General features: G+C 45.5%; 1 protein-coding gene across 1 annotated transcript; it reads left to right on the top strand.

Moving 5' to 3' along the window:
- The first annotated feature begins 11 nt into the window (after positions 1-11).
- RPL22L1 (ribosomal protein L22 like 1) lies at positions 12-1,846 on the top strand. The gene is made up of 4 exons (XM_026045280.1): positions 12-41; positions 192-284; positions 663-784; positions 1,598-1,846. Exons 1-4 carry the CDS (start codon positions 33-35, stop codon positions 1,740-1,742), a joined length of 369 nt encoding a protein of 122 aa, XP_025901065.1. The 5' UTR covers positions 12-32; the 3' UTR covers positions 1,743-1,846.
- The last annotated feature ends 21,286 nt before the right edge of the window (positions 1,847-23,132 follow it).

Raw genomic sequence — 23,132 nt, 5'->3', positions numbered from 1 at the left:
TCCCTCCTTTCCGCAGCCGCGCCGGGACGGACATGGCGCCGGTGCGTGAGAGCGGCCGGGCCGGGGCGGGGAGCGGGACCGCGGCGGGGAGCGGGGACACCCGGCCGGGCGCGGAGCCGCCGGGCGGGCCGGCGCGCGGGGACACGCGGCGCTGACACACCCTTACTGTGATTTTATTTGTTACTAATCAGCAAAAGGACAGAAAGTCGAAAAAGGCCACGTGGAAGTTCTGCCTGGACTTGACCCATCCCGTCGAAGATGGCATCTTTGACTCCGGGAATTTCGTAAGTGGCGGTTTTGACCGGGTAAAACCCATTCCCGCCCGGTGGCTTTTGGGCCGCTTTGGGCTGCTTTTGAAAAGCTTTTTTTTTCCTTTTTTTTTTTTTTTGGGGGGGGGGGGGGGGTAAAAGGGGGTTAGGTTTTTTTCCTGGGCAAGCTCCTCTGTAACCATCTATGAACGGAAATTTTGAAAGTTGAATCATCAGCTTACACAGGGGTGTGTCTTAATTGCATGTTCTAATATCTTACGCCACTGCAAATACTTCTTGTCAGGTCACAGTAAACTGTTTTTTAACGCGTGCTCCACGACTAGGGTCCCTTCCCTAGTGCACACCTAGGGTGCCCTTCCCTAGTGTTGTATTTCTGCTCTAACGTTGAAACAGGAGCAGTTCCTAAAGGAGAAGGTTAAGGTCAACGGGAAAACCGGCAACTTGGGGAACACTGTTCACATTGAACGCCTCAAGAACAAGATCACGGTGACGTCCGAGAAGCAGTTTTCTAAAAGGTCGGCCTAAGTTTCCTTCTGTTGTGTTTGTACAATGATGTGTGTCAACATTGCAAACTTGCACAGAGAAAGTTCTGGTCTTACTGACACCTGTAAATGTTAGTTACAAACATGATACAGACAGACTTTGTCAATATTAGCAATTAAAACTGCCATCTGTTTAAATCGCTAATTGGCACTCCTTCTGATACAGATATAGTAATGCCTAGATGCTTAATATATCTTCTTAGCTGTATATTAAGCTAAGATACGCTTTCAGAAAGCCTGTCTGCATCTATATCATGAGCAGTTTTCACTTTAAARTGTGTATTAAAATATGCATATGCAAAATGTGTATATGGCAGAGGAATACCTTAAGTCAAATGAAGCCCTAAGTGGCTTGGTGTGTTAGGAGTGCAATAGAGGAACATGCTGGTCAGAGCAGAGGTATGGTTTGTTCTTCTAGCCTTTAGTTTGGTGGTACAGCTGTATTCATATGTATTGAGTGAGACCAACATTTGCTTTCCTGTGCTTTTGAGTTATTAATATTGTGCTGTATAGCCAAGTAGTATCAAAGTAACAGATTTTATGAATTTATTATTAAAAATATGTATATTCAACACCAAGAAAGGAATTGTGGATATATTTTATACAGATATATGCAATAATTTCTGATTTCTGGATAGAATTGGTGTGCTAAATGGAGTGACCCCCATATCTAAAATTTATACTGTTTGTGACACTGCCAGAGCCACATTGTGGATGGAAGGCAGACAGTAAGAGTTGCTAACTGAAACTGTGACTGAGTTCTAAAGTGAAATTGCCCTTTTTCAGGTACCTAAAATACCTCACAAAGAAGTATCTCAAGAAGAACAATCTTCGTGACTGGCTTCGTGTGGTGGCCTCTGACAAGGAGACGTACGAACTGCGCTACTTCCAGATCAGTCAGGACGAGGAAGGATCGGAGTCTGAGGAATAAATGAAGCCTCGCTTTATGCTCAATACAGTGTACAAAAGACTACAACATCTATTTATGAGAACACTTTAACTTATTGGCTAATAAAGATTTTGTACTCTGTTTGACAGAGCCTGCCTAGTTTACTAGTGTTTTTCTTAAATCATCATTGAAGGCGGCCTGGGGAATTACTTGATTTGCGGTTCTGCTTCTGCTGCTAAAAACTGAAGCTGTTCAATATGTCATTATTGAAAGTCCAGCAGAGAAGAACGACCCTTTTGACCATAATAATGTAGGGCAGATGCTGCATCAAYGTGTTTAATTGTGTTTATACAAATTCTGCTAGAGTGTTTGAGACCAAAAGCACCAACTGCTTTTGTTAATTTACATGAAGCTATTTATATAATATGGGGTTCTTGCTTCTAACTTTTTGGGTTAAAAACAGGCTTAAGTGTTTGAAAGATTAAATACTTYGTTCATTTATCTAAAACAGTAATTCCTTGTACTGTTGTTACCTGTAGCCACAAAGCAGAATGGAGCATATCAGGGATAGGTATTTCAGCTAGAGCTGTTTATAATTCACATTTAAGGAGCCATGGACAAACCTCATTGCCAGCATCCCTAAGTATTACAATGTAAAAGTTAAAGGAAGCAAGATGTGCCTTAGCGTTGCCAGTGAAATGAACCACACCAAATCCATATGGATATTTGCAATTGAGTCATAATATATCTTACGGTTCTTCCTGTATTTTAACATCTGGGAGTATTTCTTTAATCCTAATACTTTTCCTTCAAGCTTAAGTGACTGATCCTTCATTTAAAGCAAGTCCCTTCAAATCCTCAAAGTAAGTCCATTCGTTTATGTAATATGAAGTGAGATTAAGTCAGTTTTCTGCTAGCAGAGTGGTGTTTGTGATCCTGCAGTTGCAAACGCTGCATGCATATCCATTTTGGTTGTACAGGGCTGTATAGGTTGGATTTTTAAACACAGCAGTGGATTAACATATAATCATGGAGAAAAATCAATAGATGCATGAGGGCTGTGATATCAAACTTCATACTTGAACAGGTTTGCTGGAGTTTGCCTGGTGAATTGTTTATCTTCCTGATGAATTTTTTGGTTTTCTTTTCAGCACTGTTTTTGCTGGCAAACCCCTCAAGGGCAATTTTTCAGGGAGCTGCCAGTGCACAAACCAACGTATTAACAGATGTGTGTATCCCACCTGTACTTCCTAAGTCTAAACACGGAGTGTGGAAGGGGACATAAACCTTGTCAGAAGCCCCGGGGGCTCGTTTGTCATTTTTTAATTACACTGGAGCAGCTGTTGGCGCAGTTGGCCAGGGGAGAGGGGGCGGCTGTGCCTGAACAGTGGCTGCTCCTGCAATTCCTGTCATGCTGATTTGTTTCATTTTCCTCCTCCAGAACTAGCACAAGTCGGGGAGCAGCGTGTCCGACCAGCTGTGGTGCCAAGGATAACTCCTYTACTTAGGTATGTTGAGCTTTGTATACAAATGTATTTGTATACATGTGTATAGATTTGTGTATACATTTACATGTGCAAAATGTGTGCATTTGTGTACATTAGTACAATGTGTTTGTTCAAATAGTCTAAAACACCCCAAATTGTGCCCATGCAGTCCAGGGGGAACCATGTACTTTCTTTACTGAAAATCCAAATGATTGCTAGTGATAATTATAATACTATATTTAAAAAAAAAAAAAAAAAAGTAAATTGCAGATATTTGAAAGTTTTTGCCTGCTGTCTGGCTGCCCTTAGGTAAGCAAGGAACACCACGACTAACACTTGTATCTCCTAATTCMTCCCCGCCTGTTTTTCAGAGCTGTGCATTTATGTGACAGCACCTCCTTTAAACCAGGCTGACATAACAAAAAAACCTCCCGATTAAACAAGAAAAACAAAATCAAAGCTAATAAGCTCATGCTGCCTTGTTTCTCCTTCCTTTTAAAGCACACTGGCAGTTACATGTGTAGTTATATAGCAGGAGATACAGATTATCATTAGCTGAAAGATGTGAAAACAAAGCCTGGGTTTTCAAGCAAAGCCACTTACTGCACAGTTGGGTTTTGAGGAAAACTGCCAAAGTGCTTGTGTAAATTGCAGCGTTCTCTGCCTAATTGCAGAGAGGGTGGCATTGAGGAATTCTTTTCCCTGATGCTCGGAAATATGTTCAGTTTTGCCAAACCAGAAACCAGGTTTTTGATAACTTTATAATAAGAGGATGCTTTGTACATTTAGGATAGGAAAAAGAGCATTTTATATATGTATTTGTATGTGTGTGTAGTGTAGAGATATAGAGCTTTTACATTTAAATGGGATATTTGCAATGCATTTAGAGTAGGGTTGTGATTTTTTAATGTCACATGGAAGAAAATAGCTAAGATACATTAACCGAAAAAAAAAATCCTCAAAAATGCTGATTCTCTCCTGGTTTCATGTTTCACAGTTAGAGAGGCCAAGTGTAGTATAGGTTGCAAGCCAGGAAGCAGACTCTGTGTTCTTGTGCACAGAGGTAATTAAATYGATACTGATTAGAGCCAAATTGGGCTTTGGTTCCAAGCAGGCTGATACGAATCCTGGAATTGTCTGTGTTTAGGTGGGAATTTCGGGTTTTTAGAGGTGCTTCCCCAGGGAGCCCACAAGCTCCCAGCACCCATAAGCACCTGAGCCCAGCGACCACTCCGTGGGGTTTCGAAACAGCTGAGGTTACATCTCCCACTCCAGGCATCTTTCACAAAATGATTTTGTTGCAATTTGCCACATCAGTTTATGAGACCTCCCACACATGGAAAATTTCAATGTCTGTCAGAAAAGAGAAAAAGAGAGAAAGAAACCAAGGCAAAAAAATCATTTATAGGAGAAAGAACTAAGCAGCTGTTGTCAGAGCAGCGCTACCAGCTCCACGTAGACTATTTATGTGCGAGCAGACAGAAATTTTTCTGCACCATCAATCTCTATCGTCTCCACTGCAGCAAAACTGTGTTTGACTTCCATTTAAAAAAAAAGGAAAAAGCAGGATTTTACCAGTCACTGCTGGTAGATGTTACTTTTAAGCATCCTTGCATATCCAGATGCTTTCTTTTTGCCTGCCCTCTGGCCTGTGATGCCTTTGGCAAGCAACCTTGTGCATCCAGAATTGCTAGGCTAGAAATAAAAAGGTAAATAGCAGGAAATACCCCAAAATGAGTTGTGATACTAGGGCATATAATAGAGCCAGCATTGGCAGGTATTACAAGAGGCACAGACTCTACATAGTTGCATAACATCAGCACAGACTAATTAGAAACAGAGAGGACCATGGAAAAATAAATATTCAAGTAATAGCTTTATAATGTACCCAACAGCAGGAGATAGGCTTCAGTGGAGTGAGTGATCTGATTACACCAAATATAGACAAAAATAGAGGGGAAAAATTGTTTCTTTTTAGAGATGAAAAGCAGAATGAAGGATTCCTATCACCCAGATCAGAAAGGCTCACATTCCTCGTCCCGCTCGCCCTGCTGCGCTTCCGTATTGGGTTTCCTCCGCTCCTGTTTTCCAGCCCTCTCCCTTTCCGCTGACCAGCCCCGGACCCCCTGACCTTGAGCGTTTGCAGCAGCACTCCAATAAACACCGGTGTGAAATGGGCTCCAGCCGCAGGGAAACGGCTGGTTTGGCTGCAGGGACGAGCTCGGGGCCAGTGGGCTGCGGTGATTCACGGGTGGGCACATCCATAAATCCCCTGTTTATGCCCTGTTGGTGCCTTTTTGCCTCCGAATCCCTCTGCTCTGGGGCCCAGTGAGCTCACCCGGCATCAGCCCGGCATCAGCCCGGAAGGATTTGCAKTGACTGTCCATCCACCCTGGATTTAAACAAGCAATTGAGAGAGAAACGTTTTACTAGTCCATTAAAAACCTTAAAGCAAGACAGTTTAAACCTCCCAGCACTGAATCATTAAACATGATTTATCTAAGTTTTGTTACAACATTTTTTCCATTATGCTAGGATTCCGGTGGTGATTTTTAATAGGAACATGCGAATGTGAGCTTTTTTGTCCTCCCTGCTGCTGCTGCCACCACGTCGACTGCCGTGGGACCGTCCCACCAAAGGGTTTGGTGACGTTCAGAGGTGAGAGCTGGCGAGCGGGGCCACACACTCGCAGTTCTGCTACGTTTTCGCCACAAAATGCTTTCCTCAGCCCTCCTAGAATATTTRTAGTTAGAAATATTTAGAAAATATTTCCCCTCTTGGGAGAAAAAGGCCTGCAGAGACAGATTGTTTTTGCTGATGCAGAGGGCCAGGTGCTGTGCAGCTTCCAAGCTTTTCTCATGATCACTCTTTGAGAATTGTTCATTTTCTGTTTCTCTTTTATTTTCTCTCTTTTTTTTTCCTCTTTCTTTTTTTTTCCCCTCTCACTCTTTTTCCTCTTTTTTTCTCCCCCCACTAAATCAGCCCAGGTCCTGAGGCCCCTGGAGGGGACGTAGCCACCTCCTAGGCATCTGTCTGGAATGGGACCATGGATGGAAATAGCCCAGGGGAGCTCTGGGACTAAAACCTGCCCTTGAACACGGCAACTCAAGAGGAAAAAAAAAAAAGAAAAAAAAAACCACTTTGGTTAATACAGATGGGGGAAAAAAGGAAAGGAAAAGGGAAAAAACAATTAAAAGCATTGAAGCAGGTGGGAAGATAACCCAGGGGGCAAGGGGAGGCTGCAAAGTGCTGATGAAAGCAAAGGAAGGAGCTGCTCATCACGCCGGGGCACTTTGGGGTGCTCCTGGTGCAGAACACGGCCGCTTCTTCACTCCCAGCACTGTGGGGACTGCGTGCTCAAGGAAACCTGGAAGGACCCCAAAACTCCTGATGCYGGCTTAAAAATCATGGCATTAAATACCGCGTTATTTTCAGCTCCTCTGCATGTGGAGGAGTTGATAGTTCCCAGTCTCCCGGTGCCGTTGGTTCCGGCGCAGAGCCCAGAGCAGCTCTGCAAGCCCAGCAGAAGGTGGAGCCAAACGGAGCGGTTATCGCACAGCTCCGAGCCCTGCAYGCCAAGGACGGGCACACAAGCTGATATTTATGGCCACATGTGCTGACCTGAGCTTTGCTGAGCCACAAGAGCAGCCGGGACACCGAATTTCCCCTTAAAACTAAGGGCTTATCTGTGTCAAAGCGCCCTGGGCACAAACCCTTCAGAAATGACATAGGGACCAGCACTTAACCAAGAAAAACCTGGAGCTGCTGCTATCAAAGCGCTGCACTTGCAATGGCAATGAAGCCACCGAGACGAGAGGAAGGGAGATGTCGTCCCCTGGCTGGGCAGGGGGTATCTGCTCGTTACGATTTTACGGGTGGCTTGAGTCTTCTCGGCCAGCTGGTGGGTTGGGAAGATCAATGATTGGAAATAAACAGGATGCAATGGGCGTAAGGGAAAATTGCTCTCCTTTTTTTGATCCTAAGCTGAGAAGTACGACCTAGCCCCTGGAGATGAACCAGGAAAGCAACTGCATGTGCAGGTATGAAACGCCCTGGCCGAGAGCGAGCATCGAGAGGCGTCTGCATTTCCCGAGGGTGTCACGTGCGCTCCCTTAGCTCCTCTGTGTCCCGTAGCTCTTCTGTATCCAGTGCTGCAAAACCCCTTTGGAAGCGCGGTCCCGATCCCTGGCACGGCCTGTGGACACAGACGGGGACAGGTACATCCTGCAGACAGGCAGGGCCTTGCAGGCAGCTGCAGTGTTTCCAGGTTTGGCCACGCAGACAACTGGAGACTGGATTTTAGCGATTACAAATTCAGAGAGGGATGCAGGAAGGGGGAAGAGTTAACGGTCCGACTGCTTCCCAGATGTGCACAATATGCTTCTGCAGCTGAGGGCATTTTCCATGGCTGATTTTACATTTCCCTGGACATTTTTCTAAACAAAGCTCGGGATGGAGCACGCGAGTGTGTGCATGCATGTCTGGTTGCATTTTTAGCTTGCGCCTGTGTTGCTATTTCTGAAAACACTGATTTCACCCTCTGGGTATTATTCATAGTACTACAAAGTCCAAACATTGAAGCTAAAAACGTTTCAGGACCCAACTATTAAAAAGATGGCACTTGGATTTACTTCATCACACATGCAAAGCTAACCCCCAAATGAAAATGCATGCAATATATGCAAGCAATACCCCCATTGTGGGATGCCATTAGATTAATGGTGACAGCAATGGTGACACAGGCACAAATGCTTCAGGCCAGGCTGAAAAAATACAAAATCCCATGGAAGAGCTGAGCTGCCCGGCTGGGATGAGACCCCCTGAGTGCAGGACATGGAAGGTGCTGCATCCGCGGGACGTCAGCACGGCCCTGCAGCAGGACACGGCCCTCGGAGAGCCCTTCCAGTGGCTGCTGCTTGGGTGACTGAAAAGGTTCCTTGAAAACTCCTCAGTTTTGGTGAAACGTATCCATCCAGTCCGCTACTTTCGTGTAATAAGAGCAGATGATGGAGCCTGGATGTGGAGCAGCCAAACTTTTTAAAACATCCCAGAAAGGACCGTGAGTAACTTGCAGTTTTCCCAGCAACTCTTCATTCCTTTCATTCCTGTTTGCAGGCCCTGAGTGGTGCTGCACTGAGGATATCCATGAATCACGGAGCGTGAGGGATCTCTTCCAGGTGGTGCAAAATTCAGGTGATTTTTGTATTGGCTTTAGCTGCCAGATGAATGTGCCCAGGCAGAGATGGGACTGAACAACCTCCCTGAACCAGTGCTTGGGATTTATACCTTTGAGAAAGGGGAGAGCTGCTTCCTCCAGCTGGAACGGAGCAGCGCAGAACCCCCAGCAACACAAAATTGATATATTTGAAATTTAATAATAATAATAAATTACTATGATGAATGCTGGAGCAGAGGTGCCCTCCTCCCCATGGAGGAAGAGCAGGGATTGATGATTGCAGTGGGAGCTCCGGGGAAGGTTTTACTGCTGACTCCTGTGAAGTTTGGAAGGATTGATAGCAATTATTTTTCCTTCGGAAAACAGATGAATTAATACTCCTCCTAGGGTTGCAGTTAGTTTCTAGTCAACTAGTGTTTTCAGACAGTTTCAGAAAGCAAATGAGACTGTCAAGGATAATTGTTTTCAAAATCACTCATAGCCATATTTTTCAAGTCCACGATGCATTTCAGAAGAAAATAGATCAGGTTTCCAGGGAGGTGTATGCCAAACATGTGCTTGTCCTGGGGTTTAGCTGCATATTCTTTCATGAAAGGCTGCATCTGTAGCTCCACACACCAAGTAATGAAGCCAGGAAAGAGAACGTGAGGATCCAAAACCGGATGAGAATTCATGCCATGATTCCCATGCACAACCATGCTTCAGATGCCAATAAAACTTTTCCTTTACGTCCCAGAAAAATCAGCACAAGCACTTCGTTTCCCTTTGCAATGTGCTAAGGCAGCCTGTGATGGCAGACGGAGAAGGCTCTGAGCAGGGGTTCGATGACCAAGTTAAGAAAAATCCATCCCCTTACAAGAAGGAAAAGCCTCCTGTGAAAGGTGCTCTTGCAAATTGTCTAAGTTTCTGCAACTTTAGCATAAGGTAGTTCAATCTGTGAAAATTAAGCATAAATTCAGCCTAAAATATCTTTTTAACCCTTGAATGACAGGCTCACACATCAGCAGGGAGGATGGCTCATCTTTGCAATGGTTATGTAGATAGTCAAGCAGGCAAACAAGCCAATGTCCTCACTCTGGAAATACATAAGCTGGCGCTAAGAAAGCAACTTATTTATTTAACCTTCCTCTGTTGGCTTTATAAGAACTCTCATTTGGCAGGGAAATTGTGGTTGAGTTAAAAGCAAGGGGAATTCAGGCCACCAGCTCCACGTGATGTTGTTTCACCCACTGAAAGCAGATCAGCTTGGGAAAACGATCAAAACCCAGGCTGGATTTTTATTTATGTGTTTTTGTGGTCTATAAATTAAGAGAATGCAAAACTGGCAAAAGAATTCCAGAAAAACAGCATAGTTGTTGGCTGGGAAGAGGTCGAGCGCAGGAGAGCTCGGGCTGTGAAGGTGAAGGGGTCCTTGGGCAGGACGAGCACTGACCGCCCCGTGTGCRGTGACGCTGCCCTCTCCTACCCCTCCAGTCCCTCCTCGGGGGTGATTTTTGGGAGAGCTGCTGCTTCTGTTCACCAGCTTGGCTGGTTTCTTTGAGAGCTCCCCGTGGCTGCCTTGATGTCTCGTGTCTAACCTGAGAAGAGCAAGATTTCCCAATGAAACACTGGGATGAGCAACTTGCACAAGGAGCCCCAAAATGCTGCCTTTCTTCAAAAATTTGAAGTCTGGTGGAGGATTAAATTGCTGTTTATTAGTGTAGAAGGGATAACAATGGTTATCCCTTCTATAACCAGACAGATAGGTCCTTTTTTTTTTTTTAGGATTTTAGGTTTTTTTTTAGGAGACGACAGTGACGTCGAAGACAAACAGCAGGTTGTCAATATTTATCCTTATTTTGCAATGCACAGCCTGGCATGTTTTTGCTCCCTTTTCTCCCCCCCGCTGGAGCTGGGGTTGCAACACCGGGGCCAAGCAGAGGAGCACACGAGTGCATCGACCTCCTCCAAAAAACAGAAAACTCAGAATAATATAAATAATGAGCTTTATTTGTAATAGAGCTTTAATTTTCCTTTAAGGCTGTTGCTGATCTATCAATTAACAGCCTGGTTCCCACTAAGGKCTAGGTCTGGGCACATAGTCCCTGCGCATTCCCTGGCTGGTTTCTGCTTCCAAAGGGAGCTGCAGGCTGCCCGGATGAGACCTCATCCAGGTCCGCAGCACCCGACGCTGCCTTGTGTCTCTCAGCCTTAATATCAAATTAGCTTGGAGAAAAGCACACTGGAGCAGACGGAGAAAGGACGTACGTTCCATGGCGATGTGATCGAATTAGTGGCATAAATGTATCCTCCTTCTGAACCTAACTGTGCTGGCTGGTGCTTTTTAATAGCTAAATAGCTTTGACAGGTTTCCAATAYGATGAAGATCTGCATGAATAAGGAGTAAATATATTTGTGTGGCTCCCAGGGTGGAACAGCAACGGTTCAGGCTTCAAGATGGGCTCCTCCGTAAAGTCAAAAACTGAAAATCCCAGAACCCCAAAGCAATAAATAATAAAATAGTAAATGTTTTATTAATGAGCTAACTGAGTAAATTCGAACCAGTCCCTGCAAGGTCTGGGGCTGCCCATCGCCCTCGTCCCTCGGCTCCACATGGCCAGTTCGATGCAAAGCTGTGGGATTTCTGAAGGCTTTGACAAGCAAAAAGCATCTTGGAGAGTCCCTCAAAACAAAAAAAAATGTTATTACTCAAATCAAAATATTATTGCTGAAAATATTAAATATAGTAACTAAAATGTACAATGGAGAAATAATGGATTCTGAAAGTAAACTCCACAGTAGTGTCCTAATTGGGGTTCCCAAGGCGATACGTCTTTTTCAGGCTTTCTCAGCACAAAATCTTTATAATTTTTTAGGGCATTAGCATATAATAAGCGGAAGCAGCATTTAAGACAATGAAAATTGCAGCTAGGAGCCTCCCTTATTCCCCCCCCAAACACTGCTCTGCATTTGCATGTTAATTGGGGCCCGTGATGAGAGGAGGCTGATGTGCTTCGCTCCTGTCTCYAGCCGATTTTGACGTGCAGCCGCAGCAATGCGCTCCTCGTTGTGCTCGGCGTTCCCGCTTGGAGCTCAGACCGAGTTGCCTGTGTGCGCAGCGAAAGTGGCCAAGACACCAACTGTGGAAATGCGGCCTCACGGTGCCAAAACGAGATGATTATCCAAGCCCTGGGGAGGTCYGCGTCAGAGTCAGCCTGCCCGGCGCTTCCAAAGCGGCCCGTGAGGCCGGTTAAAGCGAGTCCTGCAAAGTGMTGGTTTTTTTGAGAGGGTCTGAGATAAGCCGAGATCACTGGGGAGGATGAAGTTTTACATACAGGAAAAAAAACCTAAAGCAAGGACAGGAACAGCAGCAGGCACTGTGAGTGCAGAGCACTGGCACATAAAGCTGCTTTTGGAGGCAATTTAAGGCACCAGGAAAAGCAGCTATCACTTCTGGCTGTGACTCGGGAAGCACTTTGATGGGCAGGGATGTGGAGGAGCTGCTCTCCCTTCCCTTGCTCCCTCTGAGGATCCCTCACAGAGGTACAGACACAGCGACCATGTCTCCTTYGGCTCTTCCATGCCCTCCTCTCCCTGCTGGAAACCATATTTCCCATTAGAGCGGCAGAGATTGCAAGAACCAGAGTGTTTTGGTTCAGCCTCTCCCTTGGTGCCCACTTCCACATGCACAGAGGGGCTACTTGCTGCACAGATTTTCCAGAGTCCTGTTGAGGAGCTCATTTTTTTCTAGGGGGGAATGCGAGCGGCATAGCTACTAATTAACTGCCAATAATTATACCAGGGATCCAGGGCCTGCTGTGCAGCTATCCGCAGGGCGATTTCAGCAGGGCTGCAGCAGCARCTGAGCTGGAAGAAGCAAAAAACCTCAAGTCTTGGTAGCAGAGGCTGGGAGGCCAACCCCATGTGGCTAATGTGGATTTCCTACGGAGGGGGCAAAGAAAAAAAACCCACAGTGGAGACCCAAAACAGATTAAAACAAGATTTGATAGACGAAGTTGTGGGGCACGACCATCCATGTCTCTCTGCGATCTCCCGGAGCAATGCTCCTTGGTGACTACAGCAGATTTTCCTCAGGAATCCTCTTCACCTGATGGGAGACGCCGCAGCAGTCACCTCTCTGCAGAAGATGCTCGAGGAGAAGATCCTCATGTCTCTGCTTCCTCCCAACGTCTTGGTGAAACTCTACATGCTGCGTTAGTCATCCCATCTGCGTGAGCAAATCCGAAATCCTAGAGTGAGGGTTTTTTTATCATTAATTCTCCTATAAGTGACTGTTTGGCAGATTGAGGGTGACATCAAGGCCCTGTGGAGCACAGGAARGCGAGGCAATGGCCCCTGACATGCGCAGTTTTGGTTCTATCAGTTGATAGACCCAACCATGGTCACCGAGGCAGGAGAGGGGAGCAGGGGGAGCCGAGGGGCTGTCGCCTGAGGGTGTTTCGGGGAAGAGCTGCACCTACRCAGGGGGATGCTTTTAGTTAAACCTGCTAGGTGAAATGCCAGATGTTAGAGCACTAACTAATGAACACCTGGTGAGAGGTGCATCATGTAACCAGAGGCAATTGCTTGATGAACCATCCACATAACTATTGAAATATCTTAAACCAGGGAAGATACTTGTTCAAAATATACACTTTTTCCACCCCTTCTGTCCCAGGGCTCTTTTTGCAAACTGTTTGGCTGAATGTGTTGAACACATGGCTCTTTTGGGCAGCACTAAAACCTGTTGTTTGTGCTTTGCCCACTGAGTGGAGCTGAGGGCTCTCACATGTGTCCTCTGCAGGGCTGGTGCCAGAAGGACGGTCTTCTTCCTCCCCATAACCAAGTGTCCAAGTCACTTGGAGGGTCCTAGCAGTGGTGTTGGAAAGACACATCCACCCCCACACCACTGGAAGAATCTCATCATTCTTTCCTTTGTTTTCATCTATATAACATAAACTACTTATAAATAACCATATTACAAAATAGCCAGTCAGCTATGAAAATATTCCCGTTACTCATCATGAAGATCAGTTCTACAGTTAAGAGAGGCTCTCAGCTTTGCTGAAGGACAGGAGAACACCAGCCACCAACACAACTTTATACATACCTAGGCTATCATTGAGCTGGAATTTGGGAAATTCATATCCACAGCTCTGCCGTAGCCACCTGCCAAAGATCACATCAGAAATGACCTCAGAGGAGAGCAGAGCAGGGCTTCAGAGAGGACATGCAAATAAACCAGGATAAAATTACAGCTTCACAGAATCCATTGCAGTAACGTGCAATGGAAAGATAATTAGGAAATTGTTTTTATACTGATGATTCATATCTAACTGGGCAGTAGCTATGTCAGGAACATAACTTTAATTTAAGCTAATACTATGGTACTGAAATGCTATTTGTGGTGKTGGGTATTTTTTTATGCCCAGGTCTCTCCTCTCTCCATCCCTTCTCCCTAAATCACTGCCTGACAGGGACATTTGGAAATTACCTATACAACATGAATAACAGTTCATTTTTCTTAACATTGCTTGCAGTGATGCAGGTCTCAAACTGAAATAATTAACACAGCGAGATTCTTTTCCCTGACCTGGATGGTGATTTTTTGAGACTTGGTTTGTTGCAGTCTGATCCATCAAACTGGTGACACTGGATGAAATCCACGACGTCACCAAAATATTGCGCTGTAGTAAGGACTGCTCCACACATCCTCAGACATCCCTCTATGTTCTTCTTGCAATAAGATCTCCTGCAAGATGCTATTTATAATGTTGGAGCTTCTTCCTCACTGCTCTCTTCCTGGCAGACAGGTTTGTAGGACATGATCAAGCATTTTTATTCAGCTAAAGTAAGCTTTGCCCTATACCCCTATGTACAAGCAAGTTTTTGCATTCAAATTGCCTAAACAAGAGAACGTTGACCAAAGGAATCATTTGTAAAGACAATGTCTTCATGTAACGTATGTATTAGGTTTACCCCTTTGTGGGTTTTATTTGCATACAAAGTATTTGGTGGCAATAATTCACAATTCCCAATGGAAGCATTGTCCAAGAAAATACACTATTCATATTTGATGAGACAGAAATATTTTACCTTTCACTGTCACACACAGTAACATGCGTATGAATAGAGCATGGCATGGATGGCTGCATAGCTCTTCAGTTTATGCAACAAAGGCTCCTTGTTTCTCAGGAGTCAGATATTGGACAAACAGTATTTTTTCTTTAAGGGGCTATTTGCAAGAGCTCTATTTAGAATAGAAAGATTGCATTAAATTTAGCCAGTGTGGGCTGGAAATATTGACTCGAAGAAATACACGCAAAAGACAAACAGCAACGAGTTAATAAACAGGAGTGACCTTAAGAAGAATGCTGAGGCATGAGATTACATATATTTTTTCAAGAGAATGAGCTGTGCAGTAGTGAGCCACGTCTCGAAGGGGAGTTCTAAATTTCAGCTTCACCCCCTAATTTGCTTCTCAACCTTTGCTGCGGCTCAGGGCTTCTTCCAAGCTCGTCACGGGAGCTTTTTTGTCCACCACGGTCCAGAGCAACACATGGAGAATGTTCATTGTGACCCATGTCCATCCTGAAACCTAGCTGGTACATACATCGAATATTATAGACTTAAATAAAATAAACTACATGCCCTTCCAAGACRTCCCGTGGGTTCAGCCCATGCCTTTCCCACCCACTCCTTCCCATGCGCATGCATGCACAGAGACACAGCAATGGATTAAACCYCCCCTGTAAAGTCAATTCTGCACCCGGTGAGTGATAAAACTCCCTTTCCTGCACCAATTTCCTAATTGCTTCTGTGCAGATGGGTGCACCTTTCCTGTTCGATACCGTTTCCCTGGTAACRTTACTTTTATCGCACAAGAGGATTCACCCGATTAGAACGGCCGCCTTCAGGTAATTAAAACACATGAAATTTCATTGTTATTTACATTTCTGTCAGCGAGGAGCCACAATACTCGATTCACAGCAGGGTGCCGAGGAGCTCGGGGGCCGAACAAACAAGGAATAAAGCTGTCAGTGTTTGCCTGGGACAATCTGGACCCGCGGCAGCTGCGTGCAGATGTCGCCAGCCTTTCCCGGCAAGGAGAATTCAGGATCCCGGTTCTCCTATAAGAGCAGGGACCTATAAGGGCAAGGTAGTCCCTGGTGACCAGCAGCATGCATCCGTCCCAAATGTTCCCCTCTAGGCACTTGGTCCTTGGTCCAAATGCCACTTCCATTCCTTTATGGATTCCTAAGGATTTACTAGCGCAGAAAGGAGATTTCTAGGATCCCCTGTCAATTGGCAGCCAAGGAGACCCTGGGAATGACCACAGGCTCTGCAGAACCTTCGCTCCTTTCCCTCATCCAACCAGAAGCCCATTACAGTGCCCACTTAACAGCAGGATGTTCACACTCTGTATTTAATGCTGCTTTCTGCGACCTAAGGTACTGGGAGGCCAGTGTTGAACATGAACATAGCAATAGTCACATGAGAAGGTTGAGCACCATGGGGACATGCTGAGCTGTAGAAATGCTGCACACAACCTTAAAAATAGTGGCTATTCAGAAGAAGGGGATCTCACCAGTGCTTGGTGCTGGYTCTGGTTCCTATCAGAATAAATCCAGCAGAAACTGAGATGACCAACACTGAGTACGTTCAAAAATTAAATAAAGTAGAAAGCAGCCCTCCCCTGCACTTATTTTCCGTTGCAGACACCGCCCATCCCATTCTTGCATTTTACTCAGTTCACACGACGGAGACCAGCTGATCAACTCAGCAGTTTTTAGGATTTCTCCGCAGTTTCCTAGCACCAGCATAATTTCATGCTCCAGCACTCTCCTATTAGGGCTCACCACACCGAGACAGTTTTAACACTAGCCTCTAGATAAGACAGAATAAAAGGATAAGACAGAATAAAAGATTTTTTTTTTTTTTTTTTTGTGAGAGCAGGGCCTGGAGGCAGCAGCAGCATCCCGTGAATCACCCCGCTCCGTGCAGCGGGAAGAGCAGCTCAGCTGCCGGTTCTGCTGGGAACACAGCAGCTCTGGGAGTCCTCGCGGCAGCGGCCGAGCGAGAGGGAATCCCAGCAGGGAACGCCGGCCCCAACAGGCAGCCTTTCCAGCGCCTCCGGAGGACGCCAGCTCTCCCTCTAACCCGGGGTTTTCCTGCACGCTGAGTGATTTAACCCTGTGARGAACCACGGGAAGCAGGGATGGCCAAATCCAACACCTGGGCACAGGYGTGAGAAGAGCGGAGGTAGAGGCAGCCACACAGCTACTGTGTAAGAAGGACTTTATATTTTAACAGATGAGGTAGTTCAGGCTTCCAGCCTTCTTCATACCACGTTTGGGATCTATTATTTCATGGAAGGTTTTAGTATTTTTTGGTATAACCCTTGGCACACTTTAACTCCTCCCAGCAGGTACCACTGCCCAGAACCATGACAGAGAAAAGCAAAGAGGAAATGCCCCCATATAACACGATCAGCCGTGACATTTGCATGCAGATATGGATGTTCTTTACCCTGAGCGCTGTAACTGTTGCTTATCCAGAGGAACGGAGCAGCTCGACCTCTCGGAAACGCCGGCTGAGCTCCTGGGATGAGCGCAGCACCAAGTGCACTCACATTTCAAGGTCCCTTGCCAGACATAATAGCTAGGAGTCTTTTTCTGGAGTCACCAGAGAGGAGCTGGGTGCCTTTATTTGCTGTTMAATGCTGTGGCCAACCCTATATGATGTGGAGCTGCAATAAGGAAATGCTTGCGTTAGTGACAGACAAGAGCGGGCGACAGGCAGCTGAAAATATGCCAGCCCCTGGAAGGCCAATTTAATACAATCATGGTTATTTCTGTTGTAAATGGCCCATGGAGCCCATATGTGACATTGTCTTAGTCTTACATTGTTCTTTTTATCGTCTTGGCTCCTCTTTAGAAAGATATATTTGTTTTTAGAAAGATGAAATAGAAGTAGATTTTAATGAAAAAAATGAGTTTAAAAATATGATTATGCAGGAGGAAACTGAACCAACCGTGCTATGTCTGGCAGTTTTCCTTGTCTTCGGATGAATCGGCAACCTCTTGGTTAAAAAAACAGAGCTGGAAGAGAAGACAACATCCATAAAACAAAGCTGAAACCTCAACCACCGCCCTCCACTCATCTGAAAAAACAGCCGAGTTGGGGTCTTGGAGCAGCGTAAGGGTCCCCAGACTGCAACTAGGTCACCTTGTGTTCAGTTTATGGCCTTGGCTTCACACCAAGGGTCACCCCGTGGCTGCAGGGACCCCGCTGCAGAGGCAGCAATCCCCACGGAGGGGCCGAAAGCAGCTCCGAGGCAGCGTGTGAGCCAGCGCCAGTTGCTGCTGAGGTGTTAATCTATCAGCTTTACCAGTCGGCACAATAGAAATTTTCAGCTGCCTGGAGGTACTTGGATTAAAACCTGAAAAGTGGTTATTTGCTAGACATTAAATTTGAGTATAGAATTGCAAACCCCGTGGTGAAAACTACCTGTTCTGCGCAGCAGCTGAGCAGCGCACGAATGCTCCTGGCACACGCTCGTCCCAGCCTACACCTAATCCCAGCCCAGCGAGCCGCCGCACGGCTACGGAGCACACGTCGGCGGGGCGAGGACATGTTCTGCTGTGGGGACCCTCCCAGAACTCAGCCACGGAGGGCCCTGTTCTCCCAATATCTTGGGAGAAGGTCCCTGTCTCCAACAACATGTTATTATGCCGTGGTTGACTGTTGGTTGTTGACTTCAGAGTGCTTCCTTCAAGCATCGTTCTACCATGTGCGTCACTGCTGATGCCCAGGGAGTATTTAGGGTGGCGTCACGTCACACCACGGTGAGACGTACGCTCACAAGACCCTCATTGAGGTTCCTCTTCAGCCAAGTGAGATGGTGGCGCTTGCAGAGAGTGATTTGTCTTATCTGCCCCAACCTCACGCCCTAAGCTGGGATGAACTGTCGGACTCCCACAGAAAGGCCCTGGATGAGACATGAATCAGAGAGTGACTCAGGTCCCTCAGCACAAGCGCCTGGTGATTCAGCCCTTGATTCATTGCTCTAGTTCATGCTCTACCTGGTAGAAGTTAATGTAAAGGTCATTTTGGATGAAATTTAACAGGCGTCTTTCTAATGATAGTTACCAGCTTTGACGCTGTCCTATAGATTTTCTTTCTTTTTTTTTTTTTAATGAAAATGCAGTGACAATGTGCAGCTTCTTCCAAACAAGGCTCATTTATCCACACAAGCATGAGAAGCAGGCACAGAGGGAACACCACCACACGTTTTAATATTCTGCCTTTGCAGTTCCCACGAGCTCAGGCAGGCACACTGTAATATAGTTACTGCATTTTGTGCCAGAGTTTTTGCTCTACGCTCCACTCTTGAGCTTTCTTCTACCTTGGTTAAATCAGTTTCCCAATCATTAGCAGCTGACAAATCCTAGCCTTAACACCTAACGAATCCTAGCCTTTCCTTAAAAAGAGACATTGTCCCCTACCCTAAAAATCACCACAGAAATATAAACATTTCACATTTATGTTACAAGTTAAGTAACAATTACCAAAAAAAAAAAAAAAAAACCAAAAAAAAAAAACCCACAAAATTGATTTCCTGAAACAGAAAGAAACCCCTGGGGAACTTGGAGCTATCTTGCAGCAAGCAAACAAAACGTCACATAGGGATCCTGAGCATATTACAAATATTTTCTGTATATTTCGCCCTCTTTTTAAGTTAACCTGGACTCAGTCCATCAAGACCTCATTCCTGGATGTTTCAGCAATCTCCTGTAAGCAACAATTTAGATGTACAATGAGAGACAACTAATTTTAAACTTCATCAGAGAGATCATGTTTCACTCATAAGAATAATTTTAATCATGCTCCTAATTCGCATACATTAACACTCAAAAGTGATTAGAGTTTCACAATGTAAAGTAATCAAGTTTAGGCCCTGTATCTAATGCTTAACAGTTCCTGTCCAGGGAGGAACACAGCAGCTAGAAATCTGTTAGGGCGGCTCCTTTGACACTTACCAGGAGATTTTCTGTTAACAAAATAGGTCCACTATTCCCATTATTTTTGCCAAACATATTCTCTGGAATCCTCAAAGAAAAAGGATAATAATAAGTCTAGACTCACCTGAGCTAACTTATTCTGGGTCAAATCCAGAAACCTTTGGTGAAGCAAAGATTCACTAGCTTCAAAATGCAAAATCTTGCAAGGATCCTCAATTCTCTATAGAAGCATCTTTTCAATTTAATCAGCCTACCTCTCTACTAATAAATTAATTATGTCTGGTGCTCTTCTTTCAGACACAGGCCAGTTGGCACAGAGCAGCCTCTATCCATAATATTGAACTCTCTTAAGCTGCAGAGCAAGGCAGTTGTCTGCAAATCACCCACAATTGAGGGGAAGGGTCTCAGATCTATACCAACATATCATGGCCATGGCCATACCTTGGCCATGCCAAGGATTGAGTTGCCCAATATTGAGGACAGAGGGCTGATTTCTTGAGCCAGGGAACACTCCTCCAGTTCCTTGGATAGAAGCTGAAACGTAGCCTCAAAGTCCCACTCGAGGACATGCAACCCTATGTTCAGATTCAGCGATAATTTGCCCAATTATGACCACACAAGACAAGAGCAAGGGCTTCTGAGTAACAAAATGTTGTCGTCTTTGAGATAACCCTGCAAGTTTGAACCTGCAAAATTATCCAGTTATGATACCTTCCTGATGTAAGTAATAGGAAAATCTGATAACGCTTGTACAATGCACCATGTTATTGTATTATCCGTGGCAGCTTGAGGGAAGAGAGGGAGAGAGGAAGCATTAGCAGTGTAGGATAGATGGACACTGATTGTTGACAAAATAAGGCTGAGAAATAACCCAGCTCATTCAGTAAATTCAATAGAAAGGTGTTTAAAATAAAATAAAACCAAAATAGGGTGATCTCACCAAAAGTTTTCTTCGAGATCTTGGGGTAAATGTCATTTTGAAATAAAGCTTTTCCTCTTGTATCCAAATACAAAATTTCTGGTGATCTATTGAATGAGAGGAGGAAGCAAAGCCTTTAACCACCTTGCCAAGGACCCAACTCCTCCGCTACCGAAGATGGGTCAGGCATCAAGCTGCAGTTGTTCTTGGGAATATATTGCAAAGAAATGCTTGATAATTGAGCACAGCCAACCCTGCTCTGCTCTCGCCAGGTCCCCATTGTACCACAGTGTGTCCCCAACATCACCAGGAGCCACACAGAGACCTTGCAGCACCTCTACCAACCCCCTCCATGGCACGGCCGGCTCTTACATAAAGAGTGACTAATGCCTGCATTCAATTCCCTTAATATGTCCTCGGCAGCTCTTGTTCCTACTGTGACGGGAATTTATAGCTCGGTCTGAACAGGAAAGCCTGTGCTGGAGGGCCAAGGAGGACGGCCAGAGCCAGCGGGCCCCTGGGCTCGACACCCTGCGCAGCCCTTTCCAAGGGCTCTCAAGGTGCCCTCCCTCCTGCGGGTACCAAATGGGTGCTATGGGTTTTACAGCATGGGCATGCATGACCTTAAAAAGCAAAAATATTGTTAACTACTTGGGGTTTAATAAGAGAAGGGGAATTTCCTCTGCTGCTCTCTCTGTAGGAGAGCAAGGAGCAAGAGACTTTTTCTGGGTCAGACAGACTCATGGAAAGAGCTGAGGACACTAGTACCCAAAGTGCTTCACACGTCTCTAGTTTCACATGCACATGGTCTCACTGACTTCAGAAAGAGTCTGGAGAGGCTGGTGACAGGCAGAAGGAATATAAAGAGATGAAGGATGAAGACACGTAGTGCACCACGACACAGGTACAATGACTGTGTTGCACGTGGACAGCAGAGCCCTCCCAGCGGCGCCAGCTCCTGCACCCAACATAGGGACACGACACCTTGGGAGGTCTCTGAGGCCACCCAAAACTCATTTACTATGAGCAGTATCACTCTCTTGCTTGACAGACCACCTTCAAACCACCTTTCAGACCAATTCCTACACAGTAAATAACTTCTTAGCCATGGTAAAGGCAATGTTGCACCATCTCCACTTTACACGTGGGGACACTAAGGTAGGAAGGGCTTATTTACTCAAGGAAAGGCTATTAAATTAAATAAAGCAATGGAAAGAAACATCCTACAAAAGGCAGCTAATATTCCTGCAGGAGTGTAGGGTAGTGGCTCATAGTAGTGACTACCTCTGAGAACAAAACCGATAGTATTACCAAGTTAATATTAGTATTGCCCAATATTAGTATTTCCCAGTATTAGTATGCCCAAAAGCCAAAGGGCCTGCAAAAGGAGCAATCAGGCCAGCAAAGCATCTGTACTGGAAAATGCCTCCCACACTATGCCACCTCTTCATAGCTCTCCAGCACACAGAGATCACTCGCCCATTTGCAGATGTGTTACTCTGCTTCCAATTTCTCCATAAACACATCTGAGCTTCTGCTGTCCTACAGTCCTTTTGCAGTGAGAATCAATTCCCCAGTGCTGGTATGAGCAGGTCACCAAGTTGCTTTTATCTGAGCCACAAGGCAGCACAAACACTCACCCTACCACCTCTCAGCATTCACCTAACCAATCTTCTGCAAATCCACCCATCATCTCACCTCCTACTGAGCCCTGAACCTTCACATCTGCCATTCTGCAGCTCTGGGCTGCATTCAACCCAGCGTGACCATTGCCAAGGCCCAGTCCCCATCATTGGCTAAGACCAGACCCAACCCGCTATCACCAGTGAGGAATTGCAGTACTTTGTTTATCAGGATTTTTGTTCTTCTGCAGAACTGGCCATTAGCAGTACCTGCTTGCATGAGAGTTTTAGGAGTCACTTGCTGGTGGATGGACACATAGACCAACAGTCTTTTCATTCTGAGGTCATCCTTAAGGAAACCCAGGGAGCTCTGCTGTCCGCAGTGTGTGGAGCTGGAAGCAGCCCTCTTTAGTGGGGCACTGTACTGCACATCCCTGAGCTAGGTTCCAAGCCCTAGGGACTCATCATGCTCCAGATTTGCCAGGGACAGAAAGCAAAGCAGTCATATGAGTCAAGAAAAATAGGAATTCCCCTCCTATGTACTCAACAAAACAGGTAACTCCAGGAGATTTCCAGTATTTGGATGCTGACCTGGCATTCCTGCAGGGTGTCTGCACCATCAGAAGCTCAGCTCAGCTCAGCCTAGGAAAGACCCTGGGTATGCGGTCAATTCATCTGCACCCATGTGAGTGCAATTTCTACCATCAGGTTAGAGCTGAAGGTTGCTGCTTTCTCTGCAATGCAGGGCCAACAGGCTCTTTCTCACATGGAGATGTCCCTCTTGGAAAACACAGCTGGAAAAATTACAGAGAAAACTTAAAAACCTTATTGAGAAAAAGCAGCATCAGGGGTAACCCAGCTTACTGCTTCATGCCACAAGAACCTGAAAATGGGACAAAGCACATCGCAGCGCTCTGTAATTAGGTAGAATAAAATTGTTTCTGCAAAAAGAAGTCTTTTTTTTTTCAGCCAAAAGAAAAGCAGAATGGGGACTAATCAAAATTCAGTTTTGCTTCASTGACAGAAGGCTAATGCCTCCTGTGCCAGCATCACTTTCAATCATTTGAAAGCAGAAGAGAAATCTTTAACACTTATCTCACTTTTCTTGTAAGGGTTTTAAAGATCGGAGGTTATCGGCATTTCAGAACTCGCTCTGCAAGCATTACAGCAGTTTTAGGAGGTATTTCGAGTGCGCGGCTCAGAGCCAGCCACTCCTTTGCTCATC

The sequence above is a fragment of the Nothoprocta perdicaria genome, unplaced genomic scaffold (assembly GCF_003342845.1).
Source record: "Nothoprocta perdicaria isolate Ctin4 unplaced genomic scaffold, notPer1 scaffold_4, whole genome shotgun sequence".
NCBI lineage: Eukaryota > Metazoa > Chordata > Aves > Tinamiformes > Tinamidae > Nothoprocta > Nothoprocta perdicaria.
The sequence above is the reverse complement of the archived record's forward strand: the minus strand, read 5'-3'. Positions and strand labels throughout refer to the sequence as shown.

Coding starts and splice junctions, on each gene's coding strand:
- RPL22L1 (XM_026045280.1), top strand. Junction 285..662: donor TCTTTGACTCCGGGAATTTC/GTAAGTGGCGGT, acceptor ACGTTGAAACAG/GAGCAGTTCCTAAAGGAGAA. Junction 785..1,597: donor GAGAAGCAGTTTTCTAAAAG/GTCGGCCTAAGT, acceptor GCCCTTTTTCAG/GTACCTAAAATACCTCACAA.